Source organism: Seriola aureovittata, chromosome 3, assembly GCF_021018895.1.
Source record: "Seriola aureovittata isolate HTS-2021-v1 ecotype China chromosome 3, ASM2101889v1, whole genome shotgun sequence".
In the NCBI taxonomy this organism is placed as follows: Eukaryota; Metazoa; Chordata; class Actinopteri; order Carangiformes; family Carangidae; genus Seriola; species Seriola aureovittata.
The window spans coordinates 20,448,241-20,468,741 of NC_079366.1; the positions used below are offsets into that span (position 1 = coordinate 20,448,241).

Sequence of the window (20,501 nt, forward strand, 5' to 3'; positions counted from 1 at the left end):
CTGACGTCGGTTCGGGAAAAAACTGATCTGATGTCAGTTGTTGTTTGGTAATCCCCCCTCAGCACAGTAACTTCTCGGTGATTAAAACTGATCTGCAGCCAGCACTTGTAAAGCAAACAGTTCGTAGTTGCAAGGGAAACATCACTTCGAATTAACATTATAATGAGATTTATTACTTGGAATATTGATGTTTAGAAAACGAAACCTGTGTCATTACTGACATGACATTTTTTTTTTTTTACATTAGTTAAAATAATGGGAATGACTCATGGCTAAATGCGCAAATACATTGAAACCGGATTTTAATGGTGTTGTATCTTTTTCTCACATATTATAAAATGGTTACGAATAACATATTTTGCGTCTCCATGATAAATGTACAATTACCCACAAATAAACCGCGCTACTCCACCTAACTGGGTAAAGACGCAAATCTTGCAGAACACTTATTTAAAACGAACAGAGTTACAGAGTGAAGCTTGTGCTGATTACAGGACACACTCTGGATTAAAGGGGATGCGAGGCGGGAGGCTGGATATAGAGGATGGATGGATGGATGAATGGGGCTACGGGGAGGAGCGCTCCCTCAAAAGCCAGCGGCAGTGTCGTGCAATGTAGCAGACCAGCCTGAGCAGAGCAGCGATCAAACAGGGCGCAGCATCAGGGATTCAAGCAACTGCAACTACAGGAAGAGGCACCAGGAGGCCCGAGCAAGGCAGGTAGGATGCTATCTAAACTGAGCAACATGTGAATCTAAATACAAATCCTCATCTCCTCATCGGTATTATTGTTGGGTTACATGCGTTTAATACAGCCGATTGATTGTGGTATTAATATGTGATCTTTAAAATGATGGTACAGCCGCACTGGATTTTGTACTCCTGATGACATTCAACTTTTTTTTTATCAGTCTTGTTTACAGACACAGAAATACATTGTAGATACGAATTCTAGTCTGCATACATGTCTTTGAATTTTCATTTTTAATATACGGTTTATGTATTCGCAGAGAATCATGAAAAAAAAAGTTTTATTCGGCTGATCATTGGGCATGAGCTGGAACAGTGGGCTACGTGTTTATGGTGTGATGGTGTCAGTTATACACAGCATTTGTATTTATCATAAGCTTCAGGTACAGATATAAAGAGGCGAGTTGTCACATATACAAATGAAAAGCAATATTCTTGAATTATATAAACTCAGTACACAGTCTGTGGATGGTTATGATACAGCTGTGCCTTCATAATTCAGCTGTCAGCTCCCAAATGCAACAGCTTTGACTGAAAATGAGAGGGTTTAATTACAGGACATGCAATGACCTGTTGCCCCACCCAGTAGCTTTATATGAAGCATGGTGTTCAACACTGTGTGTGTGGGGGGCCACTGTGTTACACCCCAAAAGTAAACTTCAAAACCGGCTTCGCAGCACACATCCCATGTGATAGACACCCTGTAATATATGGGACCATGGGAGACAACACCCAGTGATGAACCTGACATTACTGCCAGTATCCACCCCTCGTGGTTTCTGGCACCCAGAAAAGTAAGGTTTGGCTCCATGTACACTGTGACCATTTTGGCTTGTATGTTATAAAAGTGGCTGTTCTTTCAGAGAGAAAAAAAATACAACAAAATTTATTTGTCTGTCAGCAAAGAATAAGTATGTTTGTGTGTTTTGAAAAACAGCTTTGGAAAGTGACAGTAACTGCTATACAGTAGTCATGGAATCCAGTAGAGGAAGAGAACATCATTGTGGTAAAGCCAGAGGTGTCACACATATGCGCTCTTGCATTCATATCATTGTCATGACATGTTTACTGGTTAATGAATATACAAGATTATAACTAATGACAAACTGCACTAATGTTACTGCTGCTATGAGGTCAGTATCTTCTATTACCCCAAGGTAATAGAACAGGTTTCTGCTTCTACGTTCTACTACCATGACCACTACTACTTGTTCTTCTGCTACTAATCAGTGTCAGAAAGTAAATTTACTGAAGAACTGTACTTAAGCACAGTTTGACATACTTAACTTGTACGTTACTTATTTCCATTTCATTCCACTTTATACTACCACTCCACGACATTTCATGGGTAAACATTGTACGTTTTACTCCAGCACATTTAGCTGACAGTGACAGATTTGTGAATTAGGAGTTTAGGCGGATAACAATAATCTTATATAATGTGATGCATTGTTTTGAATGAGCTCTACCTGAACCAGCCATAACAGCGAAACACTACTTAGATGTTAATACATGTTAGTTCAACAATCCAATAATAGAGCACTCAGGGGACATTTTTACTTTAGTTGCTTCGCGTACATTTTGCTTTACTTAAGTAACATATTATAGTATTTTTACTTTCTTTCTTTTCTTCATAGTTTTTCCTGAAGTAAAGGATGCACATCCCTCTTGTTATTTCTCGAAGCAAAAGTAAATAATCTTTTGACCACAAAGGTATTAAGGAGGTCTTTTTATTTTTTATTATAGAGCCTCAAACACAGCATGCACTGTGCCAAAGTTCTATACAAACTTGTGTCAAATACTTGTGTCACATCCTCTTCAGTGAGTCTTCTAAACTATACATTCAACATTTTGAGTGTCTGTTACTGAAATTAAACTAAACTAAAACCTAAACGTGATGTGCTGCTAAACATGCAGTTTCAAAGCTTATGCCAGGTACATTTTATAGCATTTAGTCAGCTCCTCTCTGTACTGTGACCTGTTTCTAGAGGGCTGGGCCACTTCTGGTGTGATTTATTTTAAGCCCTCCCTTTGATGAAGACAATCCACATGATGTGAAGAAGAAAATGAGTGGACAGCAATAGTAGCATGTTATTATGAAGGCCCCAAAGTGGAGTCAGAGCCCATGCTTCCCCTGGAGTAAAATACAGCCTTCAAGGCAACTGGGTGGCTTCTCTTGAAATAGCTTGGGTGAGTGGAGGCAGCCAAGTTATCCATTACGGCCTGTGACCATGTGGAATAGGTTTTTCTGCCAGTTTTCCATCACCACCCATCCCTTTCGAGCACTGGGTGCTCCAGCTGGTGGGAAAACACTGTGGACTGTACACTGGGGAGGAGGGGACCGGTGGAAAACTAGTCTAATGGAGACACTCTGCTGACCTCCCATGTACAGTACACATGAAGCAGTTTCACAGTGAACACTCGAAAATAAATATCTCCCATCTTCTTTGTAATGGATGTCACACTGACACAGGACAGATAAATGAAAACACAGAATTACTGTTGTGCCACTTTTACAAATTTGGACAGTTAAGTCAATATTTACAACTAAGAGCTCCAGGAAAAGCTGAGGAAGACTGTGTGATACAGTTGAAAGCTCTGTAAAAAGCTTGTACATGGACCTTGAGTTGTGACTGTGTATAAAACTTGACCAAGTAGGTTTTTAACCATGACCAAGATCTTTCCCTGACCTTAATCCAGTTTTTAGTTGTCTAGAATGAACCATAAGGTCAGTAGAACTTTCTCCGTTCAGGTGAATTGAATTGAATAGAACAGATGAGACAAATGTTCATATAAAGGCTCATATAATTAATTAGTAACAGTTTTGGAGGTCAGTGAAAACAATGTCATCCTACTGATAGTGGTGCTAGAGTAAATAAAATGCTCATTTGTTTTGATTTGGACAGCAATGATAAACAATTTGTTCTGTTGTTTAGGACTTGTTTGACATATTGAGGTGAATTATTACCAATATATGAACTGTATTTGAATGGACTGAGGGGCTGTGGATCAGAAAATGTCCCAATATCCCAGTTAAATTATGGTGCTGTCATAGTCTATGGAGCAGCAGCAGGATGTGTCTCCAGATGTCATTGTCACCCCAGTCTGTCTCCCTGCTGTTCAGCTGAAGCATAGACTTGCTCAAATTCACAAGCTTAAACGAAGCTGTTCAATATTGGAAAAGTACAGTATAACTTACCACAGGGATGCAATACAATCTCACTAATTACATGAGGGGCGTGGCATTGTAATAAGTTTATATTGTTTTCTCTGCTCTTGTTGATCTTATTTGCCATCTTGGTCAGTATTAATATACCTTATGTACCCTTACTGTCTGTCAGAATGTGTGTTTTGTAGTCATCCATCTGATGAGTAACAGAGGCTGAATCTGCTGTGGGTGAGTCAGAGGGCATTCTGCTGTAAGCCTCTCTCCAGTGTAATAATATTTTCCCAAAAATGTGATCATGAGGAAACTGATGCTTTCAGGAGCTCTCCTGAATCCAAGCATACTCTATTTCTAACCCTTCTTTCGTCCAGGTGCCAAGTTTTTCTCTAAGTAAACATACAATTCTGTATGTATCCCAGATGACATTTATTGTGATGCATGTCAAGGCTGAAAGCAATATCCGCAAATCCATTAAAGGAGCTGTTAAAGGGACTAGAAGCCTTTTAGATGTGAGAGAATAAAAAAAGGGCATTGCTGTAGTACTCTCTCAAGTCATTAACTGAAAAGAGCTCAACAACAAACAATGCATTAGCTCATCTCCAACTTTCTTGTCTAATCAGTTATCTCTGACTTTCATCCATACATTATTTTTATTCTATTCTATTTTACTTTAGCCTTGTTTATTTTGTTTAATTTGTTTTGTTTTGTGTTTTTGTTTTCTTTTGTTTTCTTTTGTTTTCTTTTGTTTTCTTTTGTTTTGTTTTTTTAATTGTTCTTTTGTTTGGTTTTTTGTTGTTTTGCTTTGTTTTGTTTTTGTTTTGTTTTTAATCGTATCACATCTTCGGGACATGGAGTTTTCCCAGTTGTCATGGGGTTTTTTCAGCCACCATGGATTAAGAGTTCTTTAAGTGCTAAAAAAAAAACTCCATGTGCAGAGAAAAATTGTGTGATACACTCGAAAGTTCCATAACAGAAACTAGATGGACCTTGGTGGTGGTGAGATTGTTCTGTAAACTACTATTTCCAAGGTCAAGAATGAACTTCAAATCTCAGCTAGCTTAGTTTTCTTGAGTTACGTTTGCATAAAAACAGGCTGAAAGCTCGATGTTGAGCATGTAAAGTGCTCTGTTGCAACAGATAATGTTTGATCATAAAACTTAAGAAAACTGAACCAACCATAGCAGCTGCTTGTTGAGGACAAAATCAGAAAACCAAAGCAGTGTGGCACAAAGACTTTGGAAGGCCCAAAATAAGAGTCTGACTGAACGTCCAAGCAGAAAATGTCTGAGTGGTTCTGGTGAATGTCCAGGGAAAAGGAAAATATAACTCACAGTGTTAACTCAGACAACCACATCTCAAAAATAGATCTTCCATCTAAAATGGACATTTCAGCCAGTGAAATCAAGAACTTTGTATCAATAAAAGCTCCAACTCTTGCTCTGCTAATCCCTAGGATAAGGAAGAGCGGAAACAAAAGTAAACCAGTGTTACTCTTAATGCAATCAAGCAGCTCCTGTTTACTTTTATGTTTTTTCTATCTTGTGGTGCTTGTGCTTTCCAAACTAAAGAGTTTGTCAGTTTTCAACTTTTTGTTTTCTCTCATGGCAGCTAAAAAGCCTCAACCCAGTGAAGCAGTGCCTGTGGATGGACAGTGAAGGCACCCATGGCTTCACAGGAGCTTGTGGATGCAAGAGACTCTGCCACTGATAATAGGAACCCAGGAATGGAGAGTGGTGCTGTGCCGAGCAGCGGTAAAACTTGTCCTGTCCACACCCCAAGTGGGGAGGATACAAAGAGGGGCTTTCGGAAAGGCATAGGGAGGCATAATGACTATGTGAAGATCTCTGTGCCAGAGTCCAAGGTCAATCGTCTGCCCATGGAGTGGTGGAAGACATTTATCGCCTTCTTTTACGCTGGCTTCAACTTGGTCCTGACCACAGTCGTCATCACTATAGTCCACGAGAGGGTCCCACCCAAAGAAAGCAGCCCACCTCTTCCTGATAAGTTTTTTGACTATATTGACAGGGTTAAGTGGGCATTTACAGTGACAGAGATCAATGGCATGGTGCTGCTGGTCATTTGGATAATCCAGTTGTTCTTCTTCAGATACAAGTAAGAACCTTTATCTACTGTCTATTGTATAAACAGTTTTCTGTCAGAATATGTGTAGTGATTTTCTTTATTTTTTTGTGGTTGGTTACTTTTTTGTGGAATTTGTTGACAATTCATGAAAACATCTCAAAATTGAATGAGCAGAGAAAATTGAACTCCACTGCAGAAAAAGACTACAGTTTTTTTTGTCCTTTTCGTATTGCACAATTAAATATTTAACTGTTTTCCAGTTATGTCAATGCTTGGCATATTTCTTCCTGTTACTCAGGAAATGCATAATATTATCTATCTGTCTATTGAAGCTGCCATCAGTGATTAAATCATATTTTTGTCTTTTCTACAGTGGAGTTTTCCATGGATGACTGTTCAACATGAGTACTTTAGAAAGAAGTCTTTGCTCTTTAGAGCTGACACCAAAACCCGTAGATAGCTGAACTAAATTCATCTTTTGACAGTGATTCTTAGAAATTTGCCTTTGGGAATAAAAATACAACAAACAAAAACCTGACAATTAAATGGACTTAGCAATGCAAACAAAACCACCAATAACATTTTTAATACTGTTACAGAATATTAAAGAGGATTTCTCCTTGTCATTAAGTAGTCTGGTTAATAAAAATTGATCGGCTCAGATGGAGCCCTCTGGTGTAACCTGTTGACTAAGCACACTGTGCAAGATAGTCTCCAGAATTTGGTAGATTTAAGTAGATATTTGCCACTTTATATGGTGTAACCAGGGGATAACATTTCTGCATTCGCTTGATTATGGCTAATACTTTGTCCATTTGCAGGTCAATAGCAAGCAGGCGGTTCTTCTTCCTCATTGGCACCCTGTACCTGTACCGCTGTGTCACTATGTACATCACCACCCTGCCTGTACCTGGCATGCATATGACTTGTGCTCCTAAGGTGAGTAGCATGTAGACACCAGCTGTCGCTGTTCAGCCAGGTAACTCTGGTGCACCCTCTGGCACTCATTTTGCGGAGCCACGCAAGAGGTAGCTATAAAAAAATAAATAAATACATTTTTTTTAAAAAGAGGCATTTTGACTTTTCACTGCCTCAAGATAGATACCAATGATATTGAGGTGCATCATTGTTTGATCAGAAACATGTGCTCCTGGCAGTTGTTTGCTGGGCTGTGTAGTGCAAAAGGATCAAAGGTTGGACGGTTTAGTAGCTGTTTTTTTTTCTCTCAAGAATTTGATATGTTTCTGACAGTGTATGAAAGCCTTTAGCTCCTTGTAAGAAATGACTTGAATGAATTGTCAGTAATTTGAGCAGCAGGTACAACAGATATGCCCATGTCTAGTTGATGATACTCTGTAACTATCTTTCTTTGTCTTTCTTCAATTCCTCTTAATTTTGACTACATGTTTATATTCATGTTGCCTATAAAGTTGAAAGGATAAACAGAAACTAGAAAAGTAATTCAACATTTTTGGAAAATAAGATCTATCCCACTAGGATGTCTGTATTTTAAATATGACGCTACAGGGAGCAGCTAGTTAGCTTAGCCTAATACAAGGAGTGGAAACAGGGGAAAACAGCTAGCCCGGTCCCAGGTCACAAAATCTGCCTACCAACAGCTCTGAACATTATCTGGTTCGAGCTTCTCAAATGTAAAGATTTGCTGCTTTTCTTTGATTTACCTCACTGTAAATGGAATATCTTTGACAACTAAACTGGTTTCTTTATTTTTAAAGCACACATGCTTCGCACAAGGCAACAACTTCAAAATGAGCAGTAACTCAATAATGTTACTTCTGATCCCGTGTTTATCTATTTCTCCCTCTTCACATCCACTTTCTGTTCTCCACCAGCTCCACGGAGACTCCCAGGCAAAAATCCAGCGAATTCTGCGGCTGATTTCCGGCGGAGGTCTTTCCATTACAAATTCCCATCTCCTGTGTGGAGACTTCCTGTACAGTGGACACACTGTGATGCTCACCCTCACCTACCTGTTCATCAAGGAGTGTGGGTACTCAAAGCAGCGCTTGTTTGTTTGCTTGCATGGAAACAGTTACTGCAATGTCCCATGAATAACTTATGTGAATGATATTGTCTGTCCATACTCATCCTATATGGCCCACAGTATTTTAACATACAGCTACACATGGATCTTCTAGGAACTAATACAAATAACAAATGCGTCGCCACTATTACTGTTTTTTTTTTTTGTCATGCTGTATGACGGATATACACTCAGTTGCCTGTTTATTAGGTACACCAAACCAAAGCTGTCTTATACAACATTCCTGCAATAAACTGTAACTTCACGAAGGTTGTAATTTTAACTTTTAATTTAAACAGTTTTAGAGAGGTGTTGAGTCAACTTTATGATCACTTTGAAGGCTGTAGTTTCTGATGCTGTGAAATTGTTGTGTTATACTTAGAGGTGTCTTCATTATATTGTCCACCCCACTTATATCAATAAGGTTAGACAAACACTTCTCAGTATAATGCAATGCAATTAAACAGCACAACAAACTACAGCCTCCTAAATAGTCGACTCAAGACCTCCCTAAAATTATAAGCTTTATGGAGTTAGGATTTCTTTGCAGGGCTATTGTATTAGCCTGCATCAGTTTTAGCCAGGTGTACCTAATAAATTGGCAGCTGAGTGTGTGCTGGGTTTTTTTTTTTCTGGTATAGCTGGATAAAAAAAAATGTTACAGTGAAATGTTACAGTCTGGCTTTTTTGTCAGTGGATACATGGAAGTTCAGACCACAAACAGATGCTGCCATAAATATTGCCAACACTCTTGTCATTTCTTCTCCTTCTGACTCCAGACTCGCCGCGGTCGTTTTGGTGGTACCATCTGATGTGCTGGCTGCTGAGTGCCGTGGGTGTGGTGTGCATCTTGGTGGCACATGAGCACTACAGTGTGGATGTGGTCGTGGCCTATTTTATCACTTCCCGCCTGTTCTGGTGGTACCACACCATGGCCAATTTACAGGTCTGAACACAGAGCTCAACACTGGGTGGCTGTTTGTGTGTGTGTGTGTGTGTGTGTGTGTGTGTGTGTGTGTGTGTGTGTGTGTGTGTGGTGTGTGTGTGTGTGTGTGTGTGTGTGTGTGTGTGTGTTGGGAGTCGAAGGGAGTAAATAAGAGCTTTCAAAGCTGAAGGCTTCCCTCTCACCAAACCTTGTTACACATGAATCATTAGGCATGGAGGGCGTTACTGTCTGTCTGGTGACATGTGGCTGTATTTTGTTAAGGAAGTTTACCTCAAGTGTAAAAGTTACATGTCAACACAAGAATTTTTAGTGTTTATGTTTAAAGGAAATGGTCTCTATATTATATATTATTATAAACTTGGAGTAAGTTCTTTATTTTTTAGACTGTGTGTCAGAATTTCCTGGATGTCATTTCCTACAACAGTCAGTAGACCTTCAAAATGCTGAATCTCTCCCTCTACTGGCCAAATTGTAAGCACACAGTTGAATTGGGATTTCAGTGGAAATATGTGTTTTTAGCTTCTTGTCAGTTTATGTAAACTAACTGTTTCTAAATCTTATGCTGTTTCTGTGAAGTGTCTTAAAAATATATTTTTAATAGTTTTTGCAGCTCAACACAGAAACACTGGGGAAATAAAAAGAGGGAATTCTGAACTAGAAAGACTAATTTTGGAAGATACCCACTCGATTTGTCTAACTCAGTCTGCTAAAGCCTCTTACTAACTTATGAACCACATCAATTTTGGAATATATTTTCTCCTTGAAGGACGACTGTGGATTTTTTTCCCCCATATTCTCTTTTAGAAGTACATTAGATAGGAATCTTAATGGTCAGTCAGAAGAGGACGAGCAAATAAATTCCAACCCTATCAACATTGTGTTTGCACACTCAGATCTTCACACCAGTTATATAATGTATCTCATCACTCTCAGAAAGATTATCTGCAACGTTCCCTTATCCAACTAGGCCACTGGACACAACACAGTAATAAGAACCCTGAGTCCACATGCTTCATCCTTGTGATGTGACTACCACTTACTGGAGCTGCACATCTCTAATTTAACATGCAATCACACCTTTTAAATCACATAAACAAGTGACATTATGACAAAATGAAGAAACTGGCCTGTTCATTAGCACCATGTTGAGCTGCATTTCTTGCAAGGAATGTAATATAATGAGCACATTTGTTTATATTACTATATAATTTTAAGGATAACTTTTTTTTCTTGACAGACTCTGAAATGCTCGCCTAACAACTACCTCACCAACACCTGGTGGAATCCGCTGTTCAACTTTCTGGAGAGGAACGTCCAAACTGCAGTGCCGTGCTCGTATAGCTGGCCCATCACCTGGCCTCCTGCCTGCCTTAAGAACCCCTGCAAGAAGTACGCTATGGTACAAAGCACACGAGAGGAGTGACTTGACCCTGATGCAGTGTTTCCTAATAATCCACTGTAGTGGTATTCATTCATTCAATATTGTCTACTGGACAGGAACATAATGGTACCAAATGCATAGTTACTGTATGAAAGAAACAAAAATGTGCCTAGAAGGAAAATCATATTGTCTGGGTTCCTTGCCACTGTAATTTATTTGTGAGATAAACAAAGTTGTTTTTGTAAATGATACTTGTATCAGCTCCTGGTGAATTTCAGAAATGAACGGACAGTTTGTTGCAACTGACTCGCAGGTTTGTTGCAATATTTGCAAGACTTTGATTTTGGATCTGCTACCATAACTCTTTCATACTGTATTGATGGGGTTTACCTCAATATGATATCAGTGTGCTCAAGTCACAAGGTGCCTTAGTGTGTTCAACGTCAGTAGGTGTACCAAAACTGCCATTATGAGTCTTGGTGTATTTGGGTTTTTTTTATTACTATTATTATTATTATTATTATTATTAATAATAATTTTGTATTCATTTTAGCAGCCTTGAGTGTGTATATCCTAGCTGTAGTTTCAACATTGTTCTATTGTATTAAAATGGAACCATACCAAGGCTTCATTGTATTTTCTGATTTAATTAAATAATCATTATGCTATACAGTACACCGCAACTGCAAGTTTTTGACAATTTCATATATAAAGCATCTCTTCAAACATGCAGAATTTCTTTTTTCACAAGTTACAAGAAATAATAATTCATATGATACATGGAAATAAACTCATGCTTATTTATTAAAATGACATTGTCCACATTAAGGCAAGTAATAAGGTTGTACAGTATAACCCAACTTTTTATTATACTCTTTACAAATTATTATGAAATTAAGCGTAACATCTGTTGCTACATTTGGATTAAATAGGATGGGAGAAACCATATTAAATACGGTTAATAATAGGACAGAAATCCAGAAAGGTTCCCTCTAAAACAAGCTCCCAATATCACAAAATTCATGGTTTTATAAGCAACTTAGTCACATACATGTATGTTCAACTGTATAACAGTGTTATGTCTTTTTCTGTTGTATTTGTGAGTATTGGTGAAGCAATATTTTTTTACAACCTGATGCCCCTAAAACATTTAAATTCCTAAAAACAGTAGGAGCACCATGGTATTCCAGGATTTGTTTTCAGTATTTGTCTCTGTCCCTCAAATTCCATTGACAAAATACTCTGACAGCTCCTGGGCAGCAACAGGACCTTGGGGCTTTAGAAACCTCAGACAGGCAAACTAGATCAGATGGCAGGTCAGCTCTTTCTCCCTTTGAGAGTCACATCCTATCCATTGAAAATCAAGGTTGCCAGCGTTCAAACTGTAAACATGAACACACACACAAAATCACACTTATACCTTTGACTGCTGAAGAGGAAACATTGCTTTCAACTGTACCTAACAGCTTGTGGGCTCATAGCAAGCTTGAGTTTGGAAATATAGAAAATTCAATTTCTGTTATTGTTCAGCCAAAGTATACTTTGTGACCAGTTCTTGTAAAATGTGAATTGTGTGATGGTGTGTCTCCAGATTGGTTTTGGCCTTTAGTCCTCTCAACTTTCATTGGGAGGTGTTTATTTTTATTTGTACTCGTTTTCAAATTGTGTATGCAAATAAATAAACTAAGCTAAACTATTACAAAAAATAATAATGAAATGAGAAATGAACGTGACTAATTAAAAGTAAATAAACCATTTTTGCTACAAAAAGAATAAATAAGTGCACAATAAATAAATAATGATAATAATAATATGTATTCATTTGTCTCCTGAGCCACTAATGTAGCTACAATGTAGCAAACACCAGACCGTGGTGTAGCCTGTAAGACACATTGAAGGGATGAAATACCAAATCTAAGCGCACCAATCACAGCAGGCCAAAGCTCTGTCAGCCAATAGGAAGCCAGTAACGGTACCACGTTGACTCTTGTTTCATGACAACACAGGAAGATCAAGTTTGTGTGTTAAATAACAGTTTCGTCGTGTTAGCACATTGCCAGTGCTACTAAAACGACTTTATGAATGAATCTGAATATGGGATAGTATTGTCAGTTCACTGAATTCAGTTTATATCAAGTTTTAACGGCATGTTTCCGCTGAAATTGCTGGAGCAAATGACCAGCTCCGTGTCACATGTAAACATTGTATCTTTGATAGTTTTCTTGCTGGTGTATTATTTAGTTCGTTTTTATCAGAAACAACGGTACTTCGCAAATATCCCTCCAGGTCCCAAACCATGGCCTGTTGTCGGCAACTTCGGTGGTTTTATCATCCCTTCTTTCATCCAGAGGCGGCTAGGACGGCGCTCCGAGAGCGCCGACGTTATGAAAAACGCTCTAGTCATTTTAACGGAGCAAGCCAACATTTATGGTAACGTGTACAGCCTTTTTGTAGGGAGCCAGTTGATCGTTGTGCTTAATGGTTATGAAGTTGTCAAGGATGCTCTCTCCAACCATCCCGAGGTGTTCTCTGACAGGCCAGATATCCCTGCTGTCACTATCATGACTAAACGCAAAGGTAAGAAAGTGTTTGCATTAAAGAGGGTATTTATTCCCATGCATGTCAAAAACAGAGTGGCATACGCACACTCAGTTTTCTCTGTATTAAGTACACCTACACCTGCAGTAATTCAAGCAAATTCAGTTTTTGTTGAAACTTGAGAGTTGATTTGCCATGTTGGAGGCTGTTGTATATTTGAATTGTATTGATTTATGCAGAAGGTGTTTTTAATTTTAGTCTGCTCTCATTGATATCAGAAATGGGATGGGCAAATTGTTAGAAACATGTTTGAGTATTACCACAGTCAGACTAAAGGGATAAGATGCACATTTTCTCAGATGTATCTCAATACAATACTGACATGCCCATTCAGAATGTACACTGAAAGAGTTCTTGTGTTGCTGTAATTGGCCCCATTGTCGATAGTGACCAGAAGGAAATGTAAAATACATTTTAAACAAACATTCACAGCAAACGAAAACTGTTTCACTGTACATGTGAGCATGTGAATATTGTTTCAAGACAGACTTGAAAAAATGTGAACCTATCCTCAAACCTACAGGGGCAAAATGTTCTTACACTGTGTATACCTATTTCCTTCTAAGTTTCCATTAGATATAATGCACGCATCAGACTACACATGGCAGTTATATTATATTTCACACAGAGTCCCATAAATTCATGAGTACTCCGATGCTGAAGTGCTTCCTGGCCCAGGATTGCTGTGTGCCAGTTAGTTTGTGGTCATTTTGATTACACTGCAATATCATTTGTTTTGCTAGTCTAAAGATAATATGTGGAGTTGGCTCTTTAATGAGGAGTTTATGGTTTTGATGAGATGTATAGAAAATGCATGGCAGCAAGCACAGAAAACACTGTTTCACTCATAGTAGGACACATATGTAAACTGAAGCTTTTGAAATGTTCCTTTTTGTACATCATGGTTTGTCATATGATCAAAGTTTAAGAATACAGAAGTCGCCTTAAAGTCTCTATCAATTCAGTGTCTGTTGTGCTTGAGCACATATTCCCAAACAAATGACCACAAACTAGTTGCCATTCAGCAGACCTGGAGCTTTTGGGACTCCTGAAGGTCTGGGGTCCCAGGAGAGTTGTTGGCCTGTTCGTTATTCAGTCTAGAGTATAACCCAATACAGTTGGACAACACCACAAAGAAGCCTCCAACCATTAAGTTGAATCAGCACCTCCTTGAAACACACATTGCCAGGCTGTTGTATTTGACTCCATTTGTTTTATAGGAGTATGTCATATGTTGTTGACTTGAGTGAACACATTTACAGTCATCAAAATAGCCTTAACTCATAGACAGGCTTCATTTACCACCCTGAATCTTAAACCTGGGCTATGCAGTAAACAGGTTGGGCAATAGCAAATAGAAATAAGTTTGGTATTCCAGATTCAAAGTTTCCTTGTAATATTTAGGCAAAGATAATATTGAAAGGTGTAAAGGACAAAATAAGTCTTTCACACTATAAAATGTCAGAAACAATACAAGACAAGTATAACTGTGTGTTTATGGGTACGTTCACATGTGAAAACTGACTATACTGACCCGGACCTAAATGCTCTCTGTGTTGGGGTTAATGACCTGAGGCATAACTCATCTCTTTTCTGGTTTAATTAAAACTTAAGGAATTGTCTTCGCACCTTATGGGCCCATATGGAAAAAGCAACGCAAGTTCTGCCACACCATACTCCGAAATTTTGGCCTGGGGAAGTTGAGCTTTGAGCCATGCATCCTGCAAGGCCTGGCCACCATCAAAACAGAGCTGCTCCGACAGAATGAGACGTCCGGTGGTGCCGGTGTGAACCTGGCCCCGCTGATCAGCAACGCTGTGTCAAACGTCATCTGCTCAATGATCCTGGGTCAACGCTTCCATCATGAAGATCGCGAGTTCCGCACATTGCTGGACCTGATGGAGCGTGGACTGGAGATCTGTGTGAACAGCCCTGCAGTACTCATCAACATCTTTCCACTGCTCTACTATTTGCCTTTTGGGGTCTTCAAGGAGCTGAGGCAGGTGGAAGGAGACATCACATCGTTTCTGAAGAGGATTATTGCAAAACATCAGGAAACATTAGATCCTGAAAACCCAAGGGATCTTGTAGACATGTACTTGATGGAGATGTTGGCCCAGCAAGCTGCTGGAGAGAAGGACAGCAGCTTCACAGACGATTATCTCTTTTATATAGTAGGAGATCTCTTCATCGCCGGCACCGACACTACCGCAAATTCAATTTTGTGGATTCTGCTCTACATGGTGTTATACCCTGATATCCAAGGTAAATGTATAGCAACCGTCCATTCTAACCATCCTCTGCTACAGTGAATACTTACAGACCACTAAAATCTAGCACTTTGTGTAGTTTGCTTGTGCAGAACTGACCTCCACAGTGATACTGGAGTGCTGTTGTGGGACACTCACCTGAGATATGTCCAATCAGATGCGATTTTGATAAAGTCATATTTATTTCTTATTATTTGCTCTCTAGAAAATTACCTCTGCTCAGAGTTCACATGGATAATATCCACTGGAGTTTTTATGAATAAAGAAAATAAAGAGTGTAGAAACAGCTAAAGATATGCACACACATTTTTTCACAAATCAACACAAATACTGTATAGGAATTAATTATGCAATGCATTTTCATTTCAATTAGTATAAATTACTCAGTAATATAAAATAATAACAAAATTAAATTACACAGTACACTTTGGGACATTCTTAAGCTGATATAAACCACAGATCTTGTTTTCTGCATAAAAAGGAAACTATTTTAGAGGAAAAGGGAATTGGAAATCTGCTGTGCTGGCAACCACAGCTCAAATACTTCCTAATTTTAGGACATCAAAATGTCTAGAACATTCATTCATTTAACTATTTCTCCAACTGTTTCAGCAGATCAAGACACACATTTACTTCTGCATTTAATTCTTTGAAATTGTATTGATCATCCTAAGAAGTGTCCTGAAATCACACTTCGTTTTAGCTTCTGAGATTAGGACTTCATTAATCGTGCAGGAGTGATGTGCTTAATGTTGATTCTTTTGATTTTAGACATGGTCCAGGCAGAGATTGATGAGGTGGTGGGAAGACATCGGGGCCCATCTATGACCGATAAGGGAAGTTTGCCCTTTACTGAAGCCACCATCATGGAGGTGCAGAGATTAACTGTGGTGGTTCCTCTGGGTATTCCACATATGGCCTCCAAGACAACAGGTGAACTTAGACAACACCTATGACCTATTTTCACTAAATGCTCTGTTAATGGTCCACCAGCCAGATCTCTCAGACAATAATTGTCTCCCTTGGATAATAAAGATTTCTCATAATTTCCTGAGCTGATGGTATTGTAATGGGCCTTTTTCCCCCTCCAGTGTTCAGAGGCCACACTATTCCCAAAGGAACTGTTATTTTGCCCAATCTGTGGTCTGTCCATAGAGATCCCACTCTATGGGAAGACCCGGACGGTTTCAACCCAGCACGCTTCTTGGATGATGAAGGAAAGTTGCTCAGGAAGGAGTGCTTTATACCATTTGGCATTGGTATGCCATTCCTTTCTAATATGGGCTACATAACTGAAACATTCATCATTAAATTTATATTAACTGTGTGTGCGCTCAGGATCTAATGATTTATTCCATATATCCCACAGGTCGCAGGGTGTGTATGGGTGAACAGCTGGCGAAGATGGAGCTGTTCCTGACGGTTACTAGCTTATTGCAGGCCTTTAAATTCAGACTCCCAGAGGGAAAGCCTCCTCCTCCTCTGCACGGACGCTTTGGCCTGACGCTGTCACCCTGCCCATACACTGTGTGTGTGAGCACTCGCCGTTGAAACACTGGAAGACTTGGTTTGAACAGATTTTCTATAAACAGGGTGCTCTTATGCCAAGGAAAAATGCTGGTAAACGTCTCGTGGAAAGACAATTCCAGGGGAGATATATTTTTTGAATAGAGTCTGGCTCCTCTGTATATGTAATTATTTTTTATTATTTATTAATTTCCAATTATTATCCATAATATTTCATTTTCAAGTACCCATCAGAAATGATCCAATGTGAGTATTACAATTACAATGATATGATCCAGATTTGCTGCAAATTCTCTCGATTAAGAATCAGGAAACAGTAAATGTTTTGTATATTTACATGACTATCAAGTAGTAATTCTGATGAATTAGCATAACTTTGTTTGTTATGTAATTAATTGATTAATAAGGCCAGTATTATGTGTTAGATGTCTTGGATTTTAAAAGGTACCTGCTGAATATCTGTATAGAAATTTTATCATTTCATTGTTTTAAGGTACATTCCACACATTTATAGAAATCACCACAAATCTGTCCATGTACTGTCCTTTATTAGAGCATAAGAGAAAGAGAGATTTCTTTTGTCCTAGATATTAAAGCTATATTTCCTGACAAACTCGATATGTGGATTATTGGCAAGCTGTCTATAAAAACCTTTCTTACTTACAATTACCACAATATATCTTGGGTTGAGAATGTATGTTATATTTTTGTTCTTTTCAGTGTTTTTGTTTTAAACATGTTTAGGATGGGGCTGTTGTAGCCCTGTGAAAATGAGATGAAGAATTGATAGAGGATATTCTTTCATCAGAACAGTGGGAGAAATAGTTAATGCTAAGTGTTGTAGCTTATCTATTGTTAAGAAATGGTACAGAATGACAATTAGGTTTTGGGTACAAAGTGCAATGTGAAATGGAGCCACTGCTCTGGAAACGCAGTATGTGCATCCATAAATATCAAGTCATTTTTTTCCCCCATTCTGAAAAAACAAACTGACACCAAATCATCATTTTGGAAAAACAGTAGAAGTAAACCCATCAGAAGAGATAATTCTTAATAAAGGTGGGACTGTACTGACCAGGGGTGGGTTCTGGTATCCCAATGAAAATACATAATCATACCAAATAAAATGACTTTCCCTTGCAGGGAAAACCAGGACATTTTAGGCAGCTGTTCACAATGCGGTGCAGTGTTTAGAAACATACTACTTAAAATTAATTTCACTTACTATTAGTAGCTCAGTCAGGTGAAAGTTATGCAGGAAGCTCCCATCAGTTTCAAAGGTGGTGGCCGCACACAGCTCCATCCGCAGATACTGTTAACAGGAATCCAGGAAAGATTTGAAAAAGTTAAGAGTCTGGTTTGTGATTGGACTTTCATTGTCCAGTCAGATTCAAGGATAAAAAACTTGGTCAAAATTTGTACCTGTAACAACAGTGTCAGTGTACATGCAGTTTTCTGTATCAGTACACACACATTAACAAATGCACTTCATCTTTCAGTGTCTTTGTGTAACCTCACCACTGATATCATTTGTGCACAGATTTTAATCACATCTTATTCATCATCATTTTTTTTCACATGTACAAACTTTAATTTTTTGTGATTTTAAAGGTTTACAATGGTTGATTTACAATTACCAACTTCCGAATTATCTGTGAATATACATTTACAAGCTCAAAATCACTTGGACCCTACTTTGAGCACATACAGGTATAGGATGTAGCATCACAAAGACGGAATCAGAAAATAAGGTTTACTGCCAGGTAGGTTTTCACTTACAAGATATTTGGCTTGGTGTTAACTGGGGGTGACTGAACTGAAATTCTGGTCCTGACTCAGACAAACATGATAGGACAATTTGTTTTGATCATATAAGTTCTTCATATTCCAACATGTTAGGTCTGTTTTGTGTATAATAAATAGTAAGGATTGATATGAATATGCTAAAATAAATACAGTATGAATATTGGCATGAATATGCTGAGATATACACAATCTGAACACTAGTAACAGTATGAATGTTAAGAAATGTAAATGCAAGGAAATGAAGGGGGAACAACTAGAGTTATGATAAGAATTCAATGTACACACTACATAACCAATAAACAGTACAAATATGGATACAATATAAAATACATAACCAATATAAGCAGTGGTATAACTGGTAAAAAAAAAATTACTATTATGGATCAGCAGTATGAACATGTATACAATGTGGGTCTGATATAATCAGTGGTATAGACAAATCTTACTTGCAGAAGTGAATTATAGAGTTTTACTCACCTAGACCCTCCTCACAGTGTCTGTACACTCTGCTGTTGGTGTGGTGGGACCCCAGGGTGGGACAGGTGGAAGTGGTGAATGATAAAGACAGGGTTATGCTGGAATCTCCTCAAAAATGTATGGGCCTAGTGCACTTTCAATCATGCCTGATCTCTTCACAGAAATGTAAGGTGGTTACAAAATGGTGAACCGATCGACGTATATTTACTCAGTCTACTGGATCCATACATCTCAATTTACAGTCATTAGTTATTAAATAAGCCTAAAGTTACTGATGTAACTAGGTGGGCGACAACCGGCAGGAACAGGCAAAATTCTACTAAACCGCTAAAACGTCTGTCGACAACATCACTATCATGCATTTATGCCACTTGAAATGTTTGTCGGTACGGTTCGTCATTAGTTGCACTAATGATACTTTTTGCTAAAGAGCCAACATTAGATGATACTCACCAGGCTTGGTGGGAGAAAGTTGCGAGCTTAGCATCAGCATCTCTTTACTTGTCAAGAGCTGTCTCCAGCGGTGGAAAGCCACACCCAAGATCCACTTGTGTTTTGCTTCTTTTCCTTGCCGTTGAACGTGGTTTCTTGTCGGAAGCGGCCCTTAGGGGAGCGTAATTTCAGTAGACATGAAGTTCTTGGTCATGACATCATCACTGTGGCACCTTCACACACTGTTGATAGTATTAATTAATTTTCTAAAAACATTTTCAAACTAAAATTCTGGCCAGATCTAACACATTACACCCTTTTAAGATAAAGCAAAATAATTGAGCCTAACTTCAAACACATTTCATGCATACATATTTTGATTTGCTTTTACAGTAATTACTAAAAGAATCAATCCTTAGGCCTTCCACATTATTACAGCCCATACCATTGAAACAGACTCTTTGCTAGTGGCTGTAGATGTTTGTTTCATAATGTTTGACACCAATTACACCAAGCAGCACCTCCACACCTGGGGGTTTCTCTAGCATGCAGTGTATGGTATATTATGTGCACATAATAACTCGTTTTGGCAGTGGCCTCTTTTTGTATAGTTTGTGTTTGCATGAATATGAGAATTTATTATTTATTATTAAGTACACAACAATAATCATTGTTATATGATATACCATTGCTGCTGTTGTATCAAGTATCAAGGAAATGAGATAGGAAATAATCCCAGACTATGGGTAATATGTAACCCAGCAACAGCTAATTTCACTCACCAGGATGGATCAAATGAACAGCCCAGCTGGGTAGTTCATTTAGGTATTCAAAAAAACAAACAAAAAAAAAAACACATAGTAAAATAAACCTTGCTAAACTTGAATATATGTGTATAAGGATTGTCCGTGAGACACAACCAGAAATGTTCAACTTGTGACACTTAACCTTTTACTATCATTAGCTGATTTGTAACTCCTGTGAATATGTGTGTGAAAGGTCACGGAAGTGTCTTCACGATCA

The 20,501-nt window shown here is 38.4% G+C and overlaps 2 protein-coding genes and 1 long non-coding RNA gene across 3 annotated transcripts; 2 read left to right on the forward strand and 1 right to left on the reverse strand.

The window, feature by feature from the left end:
- Window positions 1–181: 181 nt before the first annotated feature.
- sgms2a (sphingomyelin synthase 2a) lies at window positions 182–10,993 on the forward strand. Its single transcript, XM_056371162.1, has 6 exons — window positions 182–719; window positions 5,524–6,027; window positions 6,819–6,936; window positions 7,851–8,004; window positions 8,821–8,987; window positions 10,225–10,993. Exons 2-6 carry the CDS (start codon window positions 5,579–5,581, stop codon window positions 10,408–10,410), a joined length of 1,074 nt encoding a protein of 357 aa, XP_056227137.1. The 5' UTR covers window positions 182–719; window positions 5,524–5,578; the 3' UTR covers window positions 10,411–10,993.
- Window positions 10,994–11,141: 148 nt separating this feature from the next.
- Window positions 11,142–17,376, forward strand: LOC130165958 (cytochrome P450 2U1). The gene is made up of 5 exons (XM_056371154.1): window positions 11,142–12,945; window positions 14,581–15,231; window positions 16,008–16,169; window positions 16,328–16,495; window positions 16,606–17,376. Exons 1-5 carry the CDS (start codon window positions 12,516–12,518, stop codon window positions 16,785–16,787), a joined length of 1,593 nt encoding a protein of 530 aa, XP_056227129.1. The 5' UTR covers window positions 11,142–12,515; the 3' UTR covers window positions 16,788–17,376.
- Window positions 14,885–20,455, reverse strand: LOC130165962 (uncharacterized). The gene is made up of 5 exons (XR_008827079.1): window positions 20,261–20,455; window positions 19,500–19,720; window positions 19,047–19,078; window positions 17,989–18,075; window positions 14,885–14,993 (listed from the first exon to the last, which is right to left on the reverse strand). It is a non-coding gene; the product is annotated as an uncharacterized LOC130165962 (long non-coding RNA).
- Between the last annotated feature and the right edge of the window lie 46 nt (window positions 20,456–20,501).